Source organism: Pelobates fuscus, chromosome 2 (assembly GCF_036172605.1).
Source record: "Pelobates fuscus isolate aPelFus1 chromosome 2, aPelFus1.pri, whole genome shotgun sequence".
Classification (NCBI taxonomy): Eukaryota; Metazoa; Chordata; class Amphibia; order Anura; family Pelobatidae; genus Pelobates; species Pelobates fuscus.
In genome coordinates, this window is record NC_086318.1 from 86358028 (window position 1) to 86376843 (window position 18816).

General features: G+C 46.1%; 1 protein-coding gene across 1 annotated transcript in view; it reads left to right on the plus strand.

Annotated features, from left to right (window-relative positions):
* ANO7 (anoctamin 7) overlaps positions 1-15742 on the plus strand; it is a 71066-nt gene extending 55324 nt beyond the window's left edge. Inside the window, exons 24-25 of the mRNA XM_063440972.1 lie at positions 11912-12031; positions 15400-15742. Coding sequence (XP_063297042.1) covers positions 11912-12031; positions 15400-15504 — 225 coding nt within the window. The 3' untranslated portion in view covers positions 15505-15742. The remainder of the gene's footprint in view (positions 1-11911; positions 12032-15399) is intronic.
* Positions 15743-18816: the final 3074 nt, after the last annotated feature.

An 18816-nucleotide genomic window follows, 5' to 3' on the forward strand; every position in this document is an offset into this window, starting at 1 on the left:
TTTCCCTATCCTCTACCGACGGGCTCCTCCGACGACGAGTTGCGGGTGCCACACCCGGGCTGAGACGCTGCGGCGGCCTCGTCCTCCGTGTAGGCCTCCGCTCCGACTCCCGGGAAGTTGCAGCAGCGCCGAGCTGCTGATGTAGCCACTCCATGCACCGGTCCCTGACAGCCGCTCGGACTCCCTCCAGGATTTCTTCTAACGACGCCATACCTGCAGAAACGAGAAAACAGAGGAAACCCACAGACCTGACAAAGAACAGGTGAGTGAATTTCTGTTAAAATGGCTCCTCTCTAAGATGGCCGCTATTTAACTCGCTCTTAGACCACCCCCACGCTGCATTACCCTAAGCCCACCCCCAATTCTTAACCCTGCCCACTCTCTGGCCCTGTCAAGGCCCACTCCCCCTCTGCGTTGTTCCGTGGGCTTCAATCTTTGCAGAGTATAATCTGGCAGCTTTGTATGGGTTTGTAACAGACTGCATTTCACGTTCTCCCAAGTACACTTAGCCAATGTTGGGTCAGTCATTCACATGATGCCTGCATATCCTATACATCTGTCTCTAGAATGCCTTCCCACCATTGAAACGGAACACCTGTAACTTTTCACGTTCAAACATGGTTGATAGTATTTTATCATAGGGATAACATGGAGAAATCTTCTTACAATCTACTGAACATCCTGGACCAGGACACCCCAACCAACCATAATCCTTACACTGACCTAATGACAGCAATAGCCTTACACCGGCTCCATTAAAGTGCAGATGTCTCTTCCCAAGCTTGATCTTTTTTTTTTTTTTTTGTAAATATAATTTTTATTATTTTTGGAATAAGTATTATCAAACGTAGAAATTTAACATGGAGACACGCAGGTCTCTAGCTCACATATGTATACATGGGCACGCAGGCCCGTTTATCGTCTGTTCTTAATTTTGGCTCGCAGGCCTCAAGTGATCTCCATAAGTAAAATGTTAATAGAGAGACAGACCGATCTCAGTAGGATGCTATTATATTCGACATATCTAGACGTTTCAGGTCTCTGGAACGGCAGCTCATAGGAAAACCTTTACTACCCCTGGTTTGGTTAACACTCTGTTTCATGATGTTTGTGGAACAGCTATTTTCGCGCGGCTTGGCCGTGCCTGTCCCAGTCCCATCTGTGCTCTCTCGGAGTGTCTGGTTAGAGGTGTCGGTTAGCGTCAGCCTGCCTATGGCAACCGTTACCTGTGCTAGCTTCTAGGTCGGTCCGCTACTCCCGTCAGGCCTGTCTGTTATTTCCAGGTTCGTGGACTTGGTCCTTCTTGGTCGGGGTGAGTGGGAGAGGTCGAGGATAGAGGGTTAGGGTCATGGAATAAGGGGGGGGGGGGGGTGTCGGGTGCGTCTGTAGTCCCTTATGGTTCGTTTCTGTCTATCAGTCTCAAGCGGTCCATAAAGTCTGGTTTCGAGGTCTGTAATATCCAGTGTGTCCATGTGTTAAAGTATGTCTGTTGTGTGTTTGCTGCTGTGTGTTGGAATTCCTCTAGGATTCGGAGGTCTTCCATGTGGGCGAACCAGGTGGTCAGTGGTGGGGTTGTGGTTTGTTTCCAATATTTGGGGATAATGGATTTGGCCGTGTTCAGTATTCGTATGGACAGTGATTTTTTGTATGCGGATCTTGGTACCTTAGTATGGTGCAGGAGCATTTCTGCAGGTTTAAGGGGGGGTGGGTCATCTGAGAACAGTTGCAGCATTTTGTGGATTCCCTGCCAGAACGGGATGATTCCCTTGCATTCCCACCAAATGTGCATGTGTGTGCCCCTTGCCTCTTCACATCTCCAGCATTGTGGAGAGTGTGTCGGGGAGATCGCGTGTAGAGTCGTTGGCGTGCGGTACCAGTGTGTCATGATTTTGTATGCCGTGTCCTGAGTCTTGCTATAGCTAGCGCAGTGGTGTGTGAGGTAGCAGATTTTTCCCCATGCCACTTCGTCCAGTGTGTGCCCTAGTGCCTCCTCCCATTTTCCCATGAAGCCTGGTGTGGTCGTTGGTGTGTGAGTCAGTAGTAGGTTGTATAGAAAAGAGACGCCATGTGCTAATGGTTGGGGTTCCAGGCATTCCCTTTCGAATGCTGTGGGGGTTCTCGTGAGCGATGTGCCCTGAGGGAGTGTGGCAATGTAATGGCATAGCTGTCGGTATTTGAATTGCGTCAGGAATGTGATTGGTGTCTCTCCTCTAAGCTCCCTTAGGGTTTTAACGCCGTCGTGTCTAAGGATATGTCTGAGCCTGGGTATGTGGTTTGGAATTATGTCCCTGAAAGCTTTCGGGTCTTGGCCTGGGGGGAACTCAGGGTTGTATGTCAGAGGTAGCATGGGTGAGGGGTGCGTTGACAGGTTGTGTTTACCCTTCGCCCTTTGCCATTCCTGGATGGTGGCCCTCATGTATTGTGATTGTGTGAGCGTCTTACTCCCTGATCCTGGTGGTATCCATGGTATTATTGCTGTCGGTATCCCTGCCTCCCCCTCCTCCGCCTGCTTCCAGAGCTTGTGCACCCCCTCCTTGGACCATTCCAGTATCCGCTGGAGATGGCAGGCTCTGTAATATAAGTGGAAATCCGGGAGAGCGAGACCGCCTCTGTTTTTGGGAAGGGTAAGTGTGTTGTGGCTAATCCTGGGTCTTTTCCCGTCCCACACGTATCTGCCCAGAGCGGAGCGTAATGTGGTGAAGAACTTGCGAGGAATTGTTATGGGGATGGTCTGGAACAGGTACAGCAGGCGTGGCAAGAAGTTCATCTTGACCACCTGTATTCTGCCCAGCCAGGATATGTGTGGGTATGCCCATTCCCTCATGTCTGCGTGTAGTTGGGCGTGCATCGGTGTGAAATTCTCCCCGTACATGTCCCCCGCCTTTCTAGTTAGCCAGATGCCCAGATAGCGGATCTTGTGTGCTGCCCACTTAAAGGTGTAGCTTTGTCGCATGTGTGTTGTCCTGTGTTCCGGTATGCTGATGTTAAGTATGGAAGATTTTGTGTTATTGATTTTTAAATTAGATATGGCCCCGAAGTCATGTAGTGCCTTCAAGATGTTGGGAAGAGAGACCTCCGGGTTCGATACATAAAACAGCATGTCGTCTGCATATGCCGCAATTTTGTGGTGGGTCTTTCCCACCGTCACCCCTGTGATGTCTGGGTTTGTCCTGATGGCCTGTAAGAGTGGTTCCAGTGCAAGGACAAAAAGTAATGGGGATAGGGGGCATCCTTGGCGGGTGCCATTTCGAATATCGAATGCCGTTGTCAGTGCCCCGTTCACCACTACCTGTGCGGATGGTTGCGTGTATAGGGCCTCTATCCAGCCTCTGATTCTGGGGCCCATGCCCGTTCTCGCTAGTGTTTGAAACATGTATGACCATCCGACTCTGTCAAAGGCCTTCTCCGCGTCCGTGGACAGCAGGAGGAGGCCCCCGTGAGCGTGTTTCTGGCTGTGTATCAGAGTGAGGGTGCGCATAGTGTTGTCCCGTGCCTCTCTCCCTGACACGAATCCCACCTGGTCCGGGTGTACCAGGTGGGGCACGTGTGGTTGCAGTCTGTTGGCCAGGATTTTGGCCAGAAATTTAAGGTCACAGTTGATGAGAGAGATGGGTCGGTAGTTTCCGCAGTGGTCCCCATCTCTACCTTCTTTCGGGAGGATGGTGATGTGAGCTGCGAGTGATTGTTTGGGGAAGTGGTGGCCTGCCCTGATAGCGTTGTATGTGTCGACTAGTGGGGTGTAAAGTATGTCCGCAAATGTTTTGTAGTAGCTCCGGGGTAAGCCGTCGGGGCCTGGGCTTTTGCCCGGTTTCGTCTGTTTTATTGCGAGGGCCAATTCCTCTAGCGTGATCTCCTCCTCTAGAAGGTCTGCGGTGTTTTTGTCTAGTGAGGGTAGGTCTTGTGTAGTGAGATAGTCATTTATTTTGTTCATCAGGCGTTCGTCGGCAGCCTGTGTCGGTGGGCGGGGCAGATCGTATAGGTTGGCATAGTATGTTCTAATTATGTCTTGGATCTTCATGGGTAGTCGGTGTAGTGTGCCTTTATCGTCTCTAATGCGCTCTATGTATGTCTGCTGTCTGCGTTTTGCTAGCATCCTAGCGAGTAGTTTGCCACTCTTGTCGCCATGCAGTGCAAAAAACGCTTTGTGTCGTAATGCGTCCCTGAGATGTCTCTTCAGTAGGAGTTGGGTCAGTGCCCTGCGGAGTGTAAGAAGTTTGTCTTGTAGTGCGTGTGTTTGGGTGCCCTTGTTTTGTGTGTCTATCTCCTGGATTTCGGTGAGTATTGCGGATATTTCCGCTTCCCTTCGCTTTTTCAGCAAGGCTCCTTTTTGGAGGAAGTGGCCTCTCACTACACTCTTGTGTGCCTCCCATAGTATGGTCGGTGTCGTTTGTTCGGGTGTGTTTAAGGTGAAGTATTCTCTTAGTGTGGTGCCAATGTCCGCCTTAATGTCCGGTTGTGTTAGCAAGTGTTCATTCAGGCGCCATTTGGTCACCCTTGGTCTGTGCATCGGGGATGTTATCGTGATGGAGATAGGTGCATGGTCCGACCACGTCACTGTGCCTAGCTCCGCTCGCTCCACTAAGGGGAGGTGGAAGTGAGTCATAAAGAAGTAGTCAATCCTGGTGTAGGTGTTGTGGGGGTGGGAGAAGAAAGTATAATCTCTTTCATCTGGGTGGTGCGCCCTCCAGCAGTCAATCAGTTTTTGTTTAGATAGGAGAGTTTTAAGTGCTGTTAAGTGTTGGGTCGGGATGTGAGATGTCCCCGATGAGGTGTCCCATCTTGGGTCCATAGCTACGTTAAAATCACCCCCTAGGATGAGTATTCCTTCCGCAAATTTCTGAAGTTTGCGCAACATGTGTGATAGGAACCTATAGTGTCTCTGGTTGGGGGCATAGATGTTAGCAAAAGTGTAAGTTTGGTCTACAATCTTCCCTTTCACGAATAAGTACCTGCCTTCCCTGTCCGTCAGTATCTCTTCTTCTATGAAGGGGACTCTTTTGTGCATGAGGATCGCGACCCCCCGTGCCTTTCCCCCCTGGAAATCGCTATAAAACCCCTTCGGGAATCTGTGGTCGTGGAAGCGGGGTCGTGCCCCTTCTCTAAAGTGGGTCTCCTGTATGTATGCTATGGACGCTTTTAGAGTGTGGAGTTCGCGTAGTGTAGTCGACCTCTTTTCAGGTTTATTAAGCCCTTTGGTATTGATGGACACTAATGTGAGGTTTGATGGTGTGAGTGACATGTTTGGTGCGTGGTAGTGTGTGTGTCTACGTCTGCAGTCGGTCGGTCTCGGGGCGTAGGATGGGAGGGGGGGGTGGGGAAGGTGGGGAGGGTGTCGGGGAGTAAGGGGGTAAGTAGGTGTAGGAAATAACCGTCACCTGGGTGACGTTAGGGTTACGGCGTCGAGGTGTATGTGTGGGCCCGGGCCGTTTTGCGCGCCCAGTGCCCCACTCACCTGGATGTGGCGCCTATCCCGTCGGGGTGTGGGAGGAACTCCGAGAAATGTCGTGACCACGTGGGAAACTCCTCCCCCAGGTGGTCCGGTTCTCGATCTCTTCCTAGTCTAGGTGGTCTGGGGATGTCTGCCTCCCATGCCTCCCTGTTCAGTGGCTCAAGTCGTGATCGTATGTGGTTGTCTCCGCCTTTGGACGTCTCTGTAGTCGAGTCGTCACCCTGGGCATATCTTCAAATAACATAAGAACAAGAAACAATAAATCATACATTAAACGATTCTATTTACCCTCAAGCTTGCAATGTCTATACAATAAGTAAAACCAATGCCGCGCTATAGAATTATGTCTATACAGAGCGTTATAGTTTGGTCAGAGAGGTAGCGCGTTCTGAAATGATTGGAGAATACAAATAACACAAGTAAACCTTCATAAACATTCAAGTTATTTCTGCGCGGCTTTATGGGCCGGCCGACCCCCCCGCTCACCCTCCCCTTCCACCTTAAGATAGTGGTGCCGTGATACAATAGTGTTGCTGCAGCTAATACCTACAAAGTTGGTTATAAATCACCCCCTGCCCCCAGTTATTCCCAGTGACCCTAGCTCGTGGTGAGAGGTGCCCCTGTGCCCTGTCAGCTCTTCCGTGCTCTGGAGGGGTATCTTGAGTGGTCTGGGCATGTGTTGGAGCCTATGTGTGAGGTGGTCCGCATGGGGTGACATGCGGTCCCCTTTCCTGTGTGTCCGCTCTCTAGGCTTCATGGAATGTCCCCCCCTCTTCCCTCCTCTATCCTCCTCCTCTACGGGTCGATAGCGGCCCTGTCAGTTCCCGAGTGAGCCGGGCCCACACCTCTCCTCTCCCGCCCGCTCCTGCTGGGTTCATCACGGGTCGGTGTAGGAGAAGCGTTTGCCCAGCCCAGTCGGCCCCATCTTGTGCCCGTCTCCCTCCCGGCCCTTGCGTAGTCTGTTACTTTCGGGCTTTACCTTCTTACCCTTCAACCCTCGCTCCCTCCCCAAGTGGTTGGGCTAGTCCCTTGCCAAAAGTCCAGCATATACTTGCGAGTCCCTCGGTATGGGCATCGTCTCGGTTGTGGCCGGGGGCGGCAGTCCTGTGATATATCGAATGGTTTGCAAAGTCCGGGCCGCACCCGGGGTTTCGTAGTTCCGAGGGCGGGTGTCTCCGGAGGAGGGGTGTCAAAGTTCTAGACAGAACATTAGGTATTATCTTCAAGGTGGGTATTCCTCGTGTCCAGGTATGGGGAGTCCATGTGAGTTGTGATAGTCCGTGTCTGGTTAGAGTTCTGCTATTGTGGTAGGGGAGTCTCTACTGGTGGTGGTCGGCCGATGTCGTCCGCCATCTTGGCGCGTGTCGTCGATCCCTTCAAAGTTGGGCCCCCAAGGGCCTCAGCGCCTGTTGCCGCGTAGTTCTCCGGGTCTGCGTACTCTGTGGTTGGGGTGGAGCCCCTCGAGCAGGCGTGTATGGTGCTAACGGGTCCGGCCACTGTAAGGGTGCCGGCGTGATTTGGAGTTCTGCTGCTAGGGCATTTAGGTCTTGTCTGTCCTTCATCAGGAAGGGGCCGTTTGGTGTTTGTACTTGTAGCCCCGTGGGGAAGCACCAGCGGTAGCGCAGCTTATTTGCTTGTAATTGTTTGGTGAAGGGGCGCAATGCTCGCCTGTAAGCCAGCGTGGCAGGTGCCAAGTCGGGAAAGAGTTGTACCTCGGTATCACCAAGGTGTACCGTTCCTGCGTCCCTGGCCTTTCTGAGTATGTCCTCCTTGAGTTGGTAGCTCATCAAGCAGCATATGATGTCGCGCGGTGGGGTCCCTTCCGGACCTTTGGGCCATAGAGCCCTATGTGCCCGTATAAAGTCAATGGGATCATGTTGTGTGCGGCCTAGTATGGAGTTAAAAAGACCGGTCAGCGTGGTCTGTACTGGGGCGGAGTTGTCCGCTTCCTCCGGGATCCCCCGGACTCTAATATTTTGCCTCCTGCCGCGATTGTCTAGGTCTTCCATGTGGCCCGCCATTTGTTGTAGTTGGAGGGTGTGGAGTCGTAGCGTGTCCGTGTTCGCAGATTGCGCCGCTGACATGTGGTCGCAATCCGCCTCCACTTGGGCGACTCGCTGGTGTAGGCCTCGGATTTCCTCCTTGAGCGTTTGGAGCTCCGTTGAGATGGAGGTGCGGAGTTCCGAGTTGGCCGCTTTTAAGTCGGCCTTTGTGGGCAGGTTGCGTAGCATTTCCATCCAGTCTGGGTGGTGGGCGGCTGGATCGGTAGGCAGGTTGTCCGCCATGGTCCCGTCTCCGCTTGGTGTAAGTGGGAGCGGGTCCTCTGGGGCCGTTTGGCTCGTGTAGGCCTGAGGGTCTGCGTCCGCTTGTGCGGTCAAGAAGTGCCTCATGGAGGGGTTTTGAGACCTCCTGGGGGTGTCCGCTTGTTTAGGGGGTTGAGAGGGTCTATTTGTTTTGCCCATTTTCAGGGTGAAAGTGTGCTTTAGGCGGTGATTTAGCGGAGCCTTGCAGGGAGCTCTAGGTCTATGCTGCCATCTTCCTCAGCGTCCAGGCCACGCCCCCCCAAGCTTGATCTTAATCCCTCTGTAAATCAATGCTGTCCAAAGTCTTTAATAAGGTGGGACAGATGTTTGTTTTTTGTTTTTTGGGGGGGTCCAGTGTAAATATTTTTAGCTTTTTTGCCATATAAATATGTGAAATTAACTCCTTTGAGCGAGACTCACCAATATTAATTTTAGTTTGACGGGGTCCTCCTTTTATATTTTAACCATTACTGTAATAATTCAACTCTAATGTTAATAAATGGCTAGCCAATTATTATTATAATTAAATTTTTTATGCCCACGGGCCATGGCTCTGCATGCATTTTTGTTTTCTATTTTCTTTGCACGGGGTAAATAATACATTGTGGAGTTCAGTTAATGTTTTCTGTCTGGAAAATTCTATTTCAGAAGTTTGCAGTTTATTTCCAAGTTAATCTATTGTGAGTCCCATTCACAATGAACCTTTTAAAAGGTAAGGGAAAATGTATTCATACTTACCGTAATTTGATGCTGGAACCTTTATCATAACTCCTCATTTTTGTAATGAGGAAATTAAGTCCTGAAGAGTAATTCTCTTCTATATGTCTACTGGCCATTTTTTGATTTGGAAGGATCTTAAAAGTGGCTTTCTGTAGAATTCCAGAAAATATCCTCTCCGGATGATTTCTAGAACCCAGTTGTCGCTTGTGGATTCCTCCCATGCCATTCGGAATTGAAGTAAACGGAAAAGAAAATTACTTTCCATGAAATGTATTCACCAAGAAATTACGTTTTGGCGCTTTAAAAATTCGCCTAATGTCATCGGACAATTACTGAACGCGCATGCGTGAACTTGTACCTCGCGCATGCGTGTTGTGTACATGTAGCAGGCCACCGTTCACGGGGAGAAATCAAATGCGCACGCGCTATTAGGCACGAACATCCCCTTCACACCCGTTAGTTAGGTTAGTTGGGCGTAGGATTCAATTGTGCTGTGTGTGGGTGTGTGTGGTGCCCCTTCCCATCTCTCGGAGAAAATTTGATTTTTAAGTATTATCCAAACTTGAAATTTTTTCTATTTTATTATTTATTTTGTTTTTCTTTTGTATATTTTTGCTAATACATCAGTCTTTTCAACACTTTTCCCCCCTCATTCTTTTTGGTTGTGTGTTTTACAAGAGACTGGGATGGCTCATAACTGCAACGTGTCTTTAGGCATTTCTATTTAGTGGCAGACCTAATGTAGGGAGGGCCCTGGTGCAGGAATGTTTTGGGTCCCTCTATTAAGCAGGAGTAGACAAAAAGGCTCAACTCCCACAATGCCTGGCTCGTTAAAGATCTACCATTTGTCCCATTTGAGGGTATTTGAATGGAGCGTATATATATGGGGTGTATTTGTGTGTAGTGTTGGTGACTTAATGCAGAGGCATACGTGTTCGGAATGTTGGCAATTGAATGTGAAGGTGTATATATGTGTGTAGTGTCAGTACATTTGAACCAAGGTATATTTTTGCATGACATATATGTGTGTGATTGCAAGTGTGTGTTTTTTTTTTTTTTTTTTTTTTTTAAGCTTACCATCCCAATACTTTATTTTTAAAATATAAACTTAAATAAACAGCAGAGTAGACAATAACCATATAAATCATGTTTCGTGCCTCAAGGTGATCAATCTCAGGTAGTCACTGGAATTTGTGTGTGTATATATATATATATATACCGGTATATTATTGTGACGTATTTATTAAATCCAAATAGTGGAGCTCGATGTTATTTGACAAAGTATGCTTCTTTTCTTTTATGTGCATAGTGTGTACCTGCTTAAAATATTTATGTTGTGAATTACTGAAAAAAAAACCAATATCTATATGACAGGATTTGTGGAAATGTATATGTCTAAGTGTTTTTTTTTTTTTTAATAAATCCCGCATGGAGATTTTTTTAATGTTCTTTTTTTTTTGTAATTCTTTATTTTGCGATGACACAAGACAAGACTAGCACAGTTTGGCTCATGCAAGAGCTCCACATTTCGTTGGGTTATGGTTACACAGTTTGCTGAAACATTAATACATGAGCCCAAAGAAGGGCAGCTCTCATTTGCGTACATGCGTCCTGTACCAAGCATCATCGTTTTAGTAACATAAAAACAAAACAAAACAGAACAAAACACGTGATATTTTGCAATGACACAAAGCGAGACATGCATGATTTGGCTCACGCAAGAGCCCCATATTTCGTTGGGTTATGGTTACACTGTTTGCTGAAACGTTAATACATGAGCCCAAAGAAGGGCAGCTCTCGTTTGCGTACATGTGTCCTGTACCAAGTATCATCGTTTTAGTAACATAAAAACAGAACACGTGTTATTTTGCAATGACACAAAGCCAGGCCTGCATGACCTGGCTCATGCAGGGGTCCCATGTACCGTTGGGACATGATTACGCAGCTTGCTGAAACATTAATACATGAGCCCCAGGTAGGGCAGCTCTCAATTGCGCGCCTGTGTCCCGTTCCAAGCGTCATCGTTTTGGTAACAAAGTGAAACAAGACAAAACACGTGATATTTTGCAAGAGGCTTGTATGATTTGGCTCATGCAAGAGCCCCATATACCGTTGGGTTATGGTTACACAGTTTGCTGATACATTAATACATGAGCCCAAAGTAGGGCAGCTCTCAATTGCGTGCCTGTGTCCTGTACCAAGTATCATCGTTTTAGTAACATAAAAATAAAACAAAACATGTGAAAACAGAACATAACTTTGTAAAAGACCTGGGCCGGGGTACCGGTATCCCGGACCCATGGTGGTCGAGTGGGATGGGGGGGGAGGGGAGGGGAGGGGTGAATCCTGGTCACCAGTCCGATCATGGCAGTAGATCAGTCTGGTTGTGGAACCTATCTATTTAGGTAGTCTTCCCATAGTTCCCATGTCTTGGCAAATGCTTTTGTGGAGCCACGTACTCTGGCCGTAAGGTCATCCATGAGATGACAGTCTTTGATTTTGGATATAACCGTGGATGTTGGGGGAGGGTCTGGCTTTAACCATGTTTGGGCCAGGGCCCTTCTGGCTGCTAGGGTCATTTTGTTGAGCAGGCGTTGGACCGACCTGGGCCAGTCATCTACAGGCCTGGCTAGGAGAAAGGTCCAAGGGTTTAATGCAATATGTCTGTCTATGACTTGAGAGATCAATGTTTGGATTGCCGTCCAATAGGGTTTTAGCTTGGGGCAAGTCCACCACATGTGGACATACGTCCCTTTTTCACCGCAATTGCGCCAGCAGAGGTCATTGGGTGTCTTTTTCATGTGGTAGAGTTGCACCGGGGTGGTGTACCACCGGAGCATTGTTTTATAGGACTGTTCCTGCATTGTAACACATATTGAGGTTTTAGTATTTGCCTCCCATGCAAGTGTGTGTGGTTTTTTGTGTAGTCTTGGCGTATAAATGCAGGCGGTATATTCACTTATGAACTCACAGATGTACACACACACAGTTACACTCACAGAGATACACAAAGAAAATACGTATTTACAGCCACACCCCTGTTTCCATAATTTTTAAGTACACCAGGATGGTTTCCCTGGGGTCTTTGAGGGCAGTCTGCAGCTAGTAACAGTAAGTTGGGGCTGGCTGCGGTTGATGGGAATAGACTGCTGCTGGCTCCATTTTCCCACCCCTACCCACTTCTGCAGCTTTTGGCACTGGGATCAAGTGAAGTGTAATCCCTTCTTCCCGGTGCAGAGATTGTGTGGGGGAACGGCAACGGACAGGAGGCTAAAACTTGGGACTGTCCTGGCAAAAACTGGACTATTGGCAATTCGTCCTTCCTACCGTCTATGTCCTATCTTTTTATTTTCTTAATTTCCTCATTTCCATTTTTAAATCTACTGCTCTAAAAACACAATTAATTTCATCATACCTCTTCTTCTTACCCACCCTACAGCACGTGGTATTTTTCCTTGGTCGAATGATTGATTTTCTAGTTCCTGATGTGCCTGAGTCAGTTGAGATCAAGCTGAAAAGGGAGCGTTTCCTTGCAAAGCAGGCATTGGCAGAGAATGAGGTATTGATATGGTTGGTGGTGGTTTCACATAGATAAACTGTGTATATGATCTTTTATTTATTAACACTGCATTGGCCCCCCCCCAAAAAAATAAAATAAATGACCCCTGTATATGTCATCATGACTTCCACAGTGGAAAGCTAACAATTGAACTACAACTCCCAGAAACCCTTAATATGTAAATAAAGATCTGCTTTGGGGTTAAGCTCAATAATGTTGACTTTCATTTAAAGAAATTTTGTATGTACCATGACCGGTATAATTTAAATGAATATTGCAGGCACTGTAACTGCCTTATCTCAATGAAGTGGTTATTGTGTCCAGAGTCCCCTGCTGCTGTAATTCCGTTCAGTGCGATACCATTTTTAATGTTTTAATACTAAAATGAGAGTCCCCAGTAGCCCATCCCCAGTGTGCTGCCTAGTCTTATGAGGAAGTGTTAGCCTGAGCAGCAATAAATGGCTGGGATAGGCTGAAAGCAGTCAGCTGACACTCTCAGCCAATCACAGTGCCAATTCCTGGTATAAATGGGTATGTCTAGAAGGAAGAGTGTAATCTCTGCCTTAGCCATACCTCCACTAGAGATCGGGTTGTGGATAATCAGATACCTGTATTAATATTTGAATTGCTTGAAAATGGCTCACCACTGACTTTAGCGACATTGCTAGGGGATTACAGTTAATATAAATGAAAGCTGGTTGTATGTAAATTCAGATAACCTACACAAAAAGAATCTTCCAAAGTCATCCATAGAAGTTTTTTTTTTTTTTTTAATTCTTTATTTTTGGAGTGCAGGTTATATAACATAGCAGGCAGTGCCACAACAGCAGCTGCGTAGCATAACATTCCGTACAATAATAGTAAAGCAGCATATTGTAGCAGACATTAGCACAAATTTTTTTTTTTTTTATATGACATCATCCTCAGTAGGTTGCCCCACCGTGTTAATCAAGGACATGAGTGCTCAGGTTGGAGTGTTTGAAACGTGACAAAATCCCTTATGTGGATGGCTGTGTGCGTCTGTGGATGAAGGTGTAACAGGAGTTAAATTTAAGTAATAATATAGTGTGAAAGAGTAGTGGAGACTAGACCCGTGGTCCCTAAGGAACCTATGGCGACGCGCAACCGGTAAATGAGGGTATCACGGGTCACGATCCTCTTGCGGTGCATGAGGGTATACTTGTGTGCGTATGGTGAGGCAAGAGGTTGGCACTCAATTCGGTTAAGTATTAGTGCTGCAAGTGGGTGTCAAGTGAGTGGAGGGGTTATGGAGGGAGTGAACTCCCTGTGCCAGCGCGTATATGTCTATGGGGACTAGAACGTGTCCCTAGGGGTATGGTATAGGCTTATGTAAAACTAAACATCAAATAATTAGAAAATTAAAAAGAACAACAAGAAGTATAGCATGGTGAACTACATTATAACAGTGGCCCATAAAAGGCATAGGCTCCGGTTGCAGTTCGTAGCCGTTCAGGGCACTGCAGTTGTGGCAGGGTCACCTCGCAGGGCGGCGGGAACAAACGGGCGGATCCTCTCAGGGTCCCAGGTTCTCTGCTGTGTATCCGGAGCGGAGATCAGTGCTACCTCTTGGGTGGTTGGTAGCCCAAGTTTCCGCAGAGCGTTGGGTATTTCTTCAGCCTCCATTACTTTCAATGTCCCGGATTCTTGGGTGATTATGAGGCTCCTCGGTGTGCCCCATTTGTAAGGCACCTGGAACTTTGCGAGTGTCGCCGTCAGGGGTTTCAAGGATCTCCTCCACTCTAAGGTTGCTCTCGAGAAGTCCGGAAAGAAAGTTAGTTGGTGCTCCTCGAAGGAGTAGGGCGATTTATCTCTCGTGGCTGCCATAAACGCCTGCTTGTCAGGGCCATTTCTGAAGCGGATTATAACATCCCTTTGCCCACCTGGGGTACCTGCGGGTGGCGCTGGGAGTCTGTAGCTGCCATCTAGCTGCATTATTTTAGCTTGTTTGGCTGAAAATAGGTGGGTCAGAAGCCTCCGGATTAAGTGAGGTAGTTCCGCTGCAGTGACTGTGTCCGATAGGCCGCGGATCTTCACATTTTTCCACCGCCTCCTGTCTTCTGCTGCGGCCATGCGGTGCTGTATTTTAGCTTGTTCGCCCTTCAGGGCAGTGAGTTCTCGCTCTAGTGCTGCGAGTCTCGTTTCGTGGCCCGTTGTAATGATCTCTGTGTCATGGAGGCGGGCAGAGACCCCTCTGATTTCGTCCCGGAATGTGGAGATATCTGTGGCAATGTTGCGCCGCAATTCGTCCAGGAGGGCATTTAGGGCGTTTTTGGTCACCAGTGCCCCATGTTGTCGATCGGCCCTTTTGTCAGTTCTGCTATTGTGCGCCGGTGCTTCCAGGTCTCTCAGGTCAGTGAGGGAGGTTTCGCTGGATGAACACGACGGCCCATCCATGAGAGGCGCCATGTCAGGCCTCATGGATCCCTGGGGCCTCCAAAGGAGATCGCCAATATCTGCGGTTGGCAGGGGCTTGTCCGTCAGGTATTTCTTGGACTTGCATCGTGGGTGCAAGCTGTAGCCTGGTTTTGGTCAGGTTTTTTTGGGTGAAAATAACGGTTTTGGTCTATTTAGACTGCTTGTGGTGTCGGAGCTCCCGCAGGACACGTCCGTTCGCTTAGGCAGCTCGTCATCCATAGAAGTTTAACAGCAATTCCTAGTCTCCTCACTTTTTTGGGCAGGAGTTGAGAGGAAAGATAGTGGCACTAAAGACAGCAGTTCAAAGATGGAAGTGTAATTAAATTGACAATGTAGGTTTGTGAATCTTTGCATAGTGAACATAACAAAAAAGGAATAAAGACAAACTTGAGGTAGATTATTGAATAATTACTCCAACCACCATGACCACTTCTGCTTTTAAGTCTAGTGACTGGCACGTGATGTAATGAGCTTCTATTTTGCAGGCAGCGCTGGGAGTACACCTGCAAGGGGAAGCTAGCTTATATATCACCTCCTTTTCTTTCATTTGAGCCCTACCCAAAATCGCTATAGTCTCAAGTAGGAGGTTGTTGTATAGGTTTGCATTGTCCTCCATCCCCTCCCAAGCTGAGAGTGCACACATGCTCTCTGACTAGAACGGTCAATCAAATGCTTCTCTGTTAGAAGCATTTGAGTGGACCTTGTGAAGGAAGTAATTTCATAGTTTCACCTGGTGCTGGGTTTCAGATAAATCTATGCTTTATTTTACAGATTTACTTTAACATTAAGTGAATAATGTTTAAAGTGAATAATGCACAATAAAGCATTCAAATAGGGGGTGGGGGAGAGAGTTTATTTAAAAAAAAAAAAAAAAAAAAAAGGGTAGCACTTTACTTTATTTTAGTCTTACCATATTACCATTTGCTCTGCAGTTTTTGGCTTGGACCCTGGACACTGAATGTGTGATAGAGAGGACTTTACCAGATATGGAACATGAAGATTCAAATCTAAGCATCGTGGTTTCGAATGAAGACTGACACTAAAACTGATCATCAGATCTATGGATCTAGTACACTTCTTGAAGCGACACATTGCATGAGGATATTGACCCCAACTTTACCAAAAAACTTGTGTACCCAGATATCAATTGGCTTTTCTTTCTCCAGTACTTACATTTTTAGCAGAGATCCTTCAAAGCCATTATTGAGTTGAACACTTTTTAAAAAAACATTTTTTGTAATTGTTGATACATAGAATATTTACACTGTATATTTAATCCCCTGATTACTATAATTAACTCTAAACGATTAAAATATCTTTAATATTTTTGCAAAAGTAACTTTAATAAAGGATTTTTGGAAATTTTATGCAGTGGTTTATGTGCTCATAAGACTACCTTACACAAGAATTTGCTGTTGTTGGTGAGTTTGTGTTTACTCTGGCCAATTCATAGAACCAAAAACATTTCTAATGTTCATACGGCTCAAGGCAAATATAATAGTGCGTGCAGTAAAGATGGTAAGAAGGAAGACCCTTCTGCCTCTTGCTGTAACAGGCAACGAAACATTCAAAAACGCAAAATAAATGCTGCTTGAGGAGCACCAGCCTGCTGGAGTTTTGAGTGCTAACAGAATAATTTAAGGGGAACCTGATATCACTTACCTGACCATCCTCTCCCCCGCTACAATCTCCTTACAGTGGTGGGTGTTACTTTTTTATGCATACCACCAGTCTGTCCTTGGGACCACAGTAATAGCTACGGGTGGAGAGCAGAAAGACCAACTGTAGGAGTTTTTCTCTGCTCTCCCTGTGAATTAATTCTTTGGCATAGAGTCTATGCAAAGAATTGACTGACATGTGGGAGGAATAAACAAATTTTAAATATTTTTTTTTCTCCCAATCTATACATTTGCTAGCAAAACTGCTAGCTGAATGTATAGATTATATTACACTTTTAAAAGAGCCAACTTATTTTTTTCGACATGACAGGTTTAATGAGTTACACACCAAAGAGGGATCAAACTCAAGTCCCTTTGTATCTAATAAATATCAAAAGCAGAGTAATTTAATTATTTGGGTAGGGCAGACCTGAATGAGGACATCATTGCTAATGCTGTGTTCAAGCCAATTTTCAAACACAACTTTCAGAGGCTCAGATAATGACATTGCTTTTATTTATTTTTTTTACAATTACTTTCATATCAAACTTTTCTTGATGCTGTGGCAAAAATCTCCTTTCTGCAAACTGCATTGATGAAAGAAGACTGCATTAAATACTGATGGAGTGAATAAAGGTCCAACTTGATATGAACTTCCACTTTTGCATACCTGCTCAGACAGGAAAATCAACAGGTGTGCAACGGACAGGTAAGTATCAAACCAATTAATTTCAGTTTTTACACTTTACCATTTGGTTGAACCAGTGGAACACCTTGCACCATAATCTCAGTGGTGCCTTTGATTCAGAGATTCAGTGGATATTACTCAAGGATATTTCTGGCACCCAGATCTACTGGAGGATGGAGACCTGTGGCAGATCTACACAATCTGAACAGATTTCTGCATTTCAAAATTAAATCAATGCATTCCATCACTGCACAAACAAAATCCCTGGGTCTAGCTTTTTTGCTGTAGCTGCCCAAAATGTAATGCTTGTAAAAAAAAAAAAAAAAAAAAAAAAATACTTAAAACCACACAATATTTTTGAGATTTTGCAGAGGATTTTAGCTCTATCAAACCCTTTATTCCTACCTGACTACAGTCTTTTTCACCTTCAAAGTTCTGGTGACATTTATTGTGGAGCTCAGAAATTTGGGACTGGATATATTCTACTACCGTGACATGATCCTAGCTACCACAAAGGATACCCATGTTTATTGTCAATTCTTGTTCCGTTGGGGATGGTAGGCCCATTACAGGAAGAACAATATGGTTCCATACGAACAGACCGTATATATTGTAAACCTTCCCTGTCCTTGGGTCAAATAAGTCTATATCACAAGAACAAGATTCAGAAGAAAAATGGAACAGTTCTTTTTGTCCAGTGTGGTCAGAGCAGGCCCAAGACGTTTAGGCATCCCGTGTGGAAAAGCTTCAGTGACCCTTTCTGACCACACTCCTTCATCAAACAACAATTTAAAATCATGCATGCAAACTACAATAAATAAATCTTATCCCATGGACATCTTACCAGGCTCCAGAGATCTGTTTCTGTGACTGGGCTTTAAAAAGAAAAGCAAGTGATGCCACCATCCTGATAAATGATGAAAAAGCTTTATTGGCACTTATTTTACATGTATAGAAATAGCATCAAAAGGGCAGCCAACAAAAAAAAAAACTTGTTTTCTTGTACCATTTAACCTGACATTCTTGTTAACCCCAAAACTCTGACCGTTCTGCAGCTACACAACTCCATACCCCGCAAACTGTGATGCACTGTGTGTTCTGACACCAGTCTATCATGACCAGCATTATGTTGCTTTAGTTTAGTGGGGTTTTTTGTTGTTGTTTTTTTTTTTTTAGCAATTTGAGCTACAGTAGCTCTTCTGTGTGATTTGACCAGATGGGCTAGTTTTCGCTCCCAACATGCATTTATGAGCCTTGGGCACCCTTGATCCTTACGCAGGTTCACTGCTTGTCCTTTTCTTGCACCACTTTTGGTAAGTACTGACCACTGCATGCCACAAGACTTGCCGTTTTGGAGATGCTCTGATCAAGTCATCTAGTCCTTAATAAAAGTCACTCAGATCTTTTTGCTCATCTATTTTTCCTTCTTTGAACACATAAAATTCAAGAACTGACTGTTCGCTTGCTGTCTAATATATCCCACCCATTGACAGGTGCCATTGTAATGGTATAATCAGTTATTCAATTCACCTGTCAGCTGTTGTAATGTTGTGGCGGATCAGTGTAAGTCTAATTATTAATTAAAACAGCAGTAAACAAACTAAAGTTGTAAACAATAATTGCAACACTAGTATACTAAGACATGACTGTTGAACCATAATACTATCCCACCGCTGCCCATACAAAAGACAGAAATTTATGTGGATAGGGTTGACTGCCACAGCTTTGATTAACATGCCAGTAACTTAACCACTTCGAGTGACTACTCAACAGACTGTTTCCATAACCTTTTCCCATGAGTCCAGTGCAGCCTGTATTCGCCATCAGCCTTCTACAGGTCGCAGTCTCCCAAAGTCAACTTGTCATCCAACCACTTAATGCCACCGCGATTCCCCCTTACCACAGCTCATGATGTGTCGGCATCGCAAACCACGCACCTTTAACTCCAGCTTGCAGCCCCAAAAATGTCCTGACCAAATAGGTTAAGGTGCACACCATCCTGT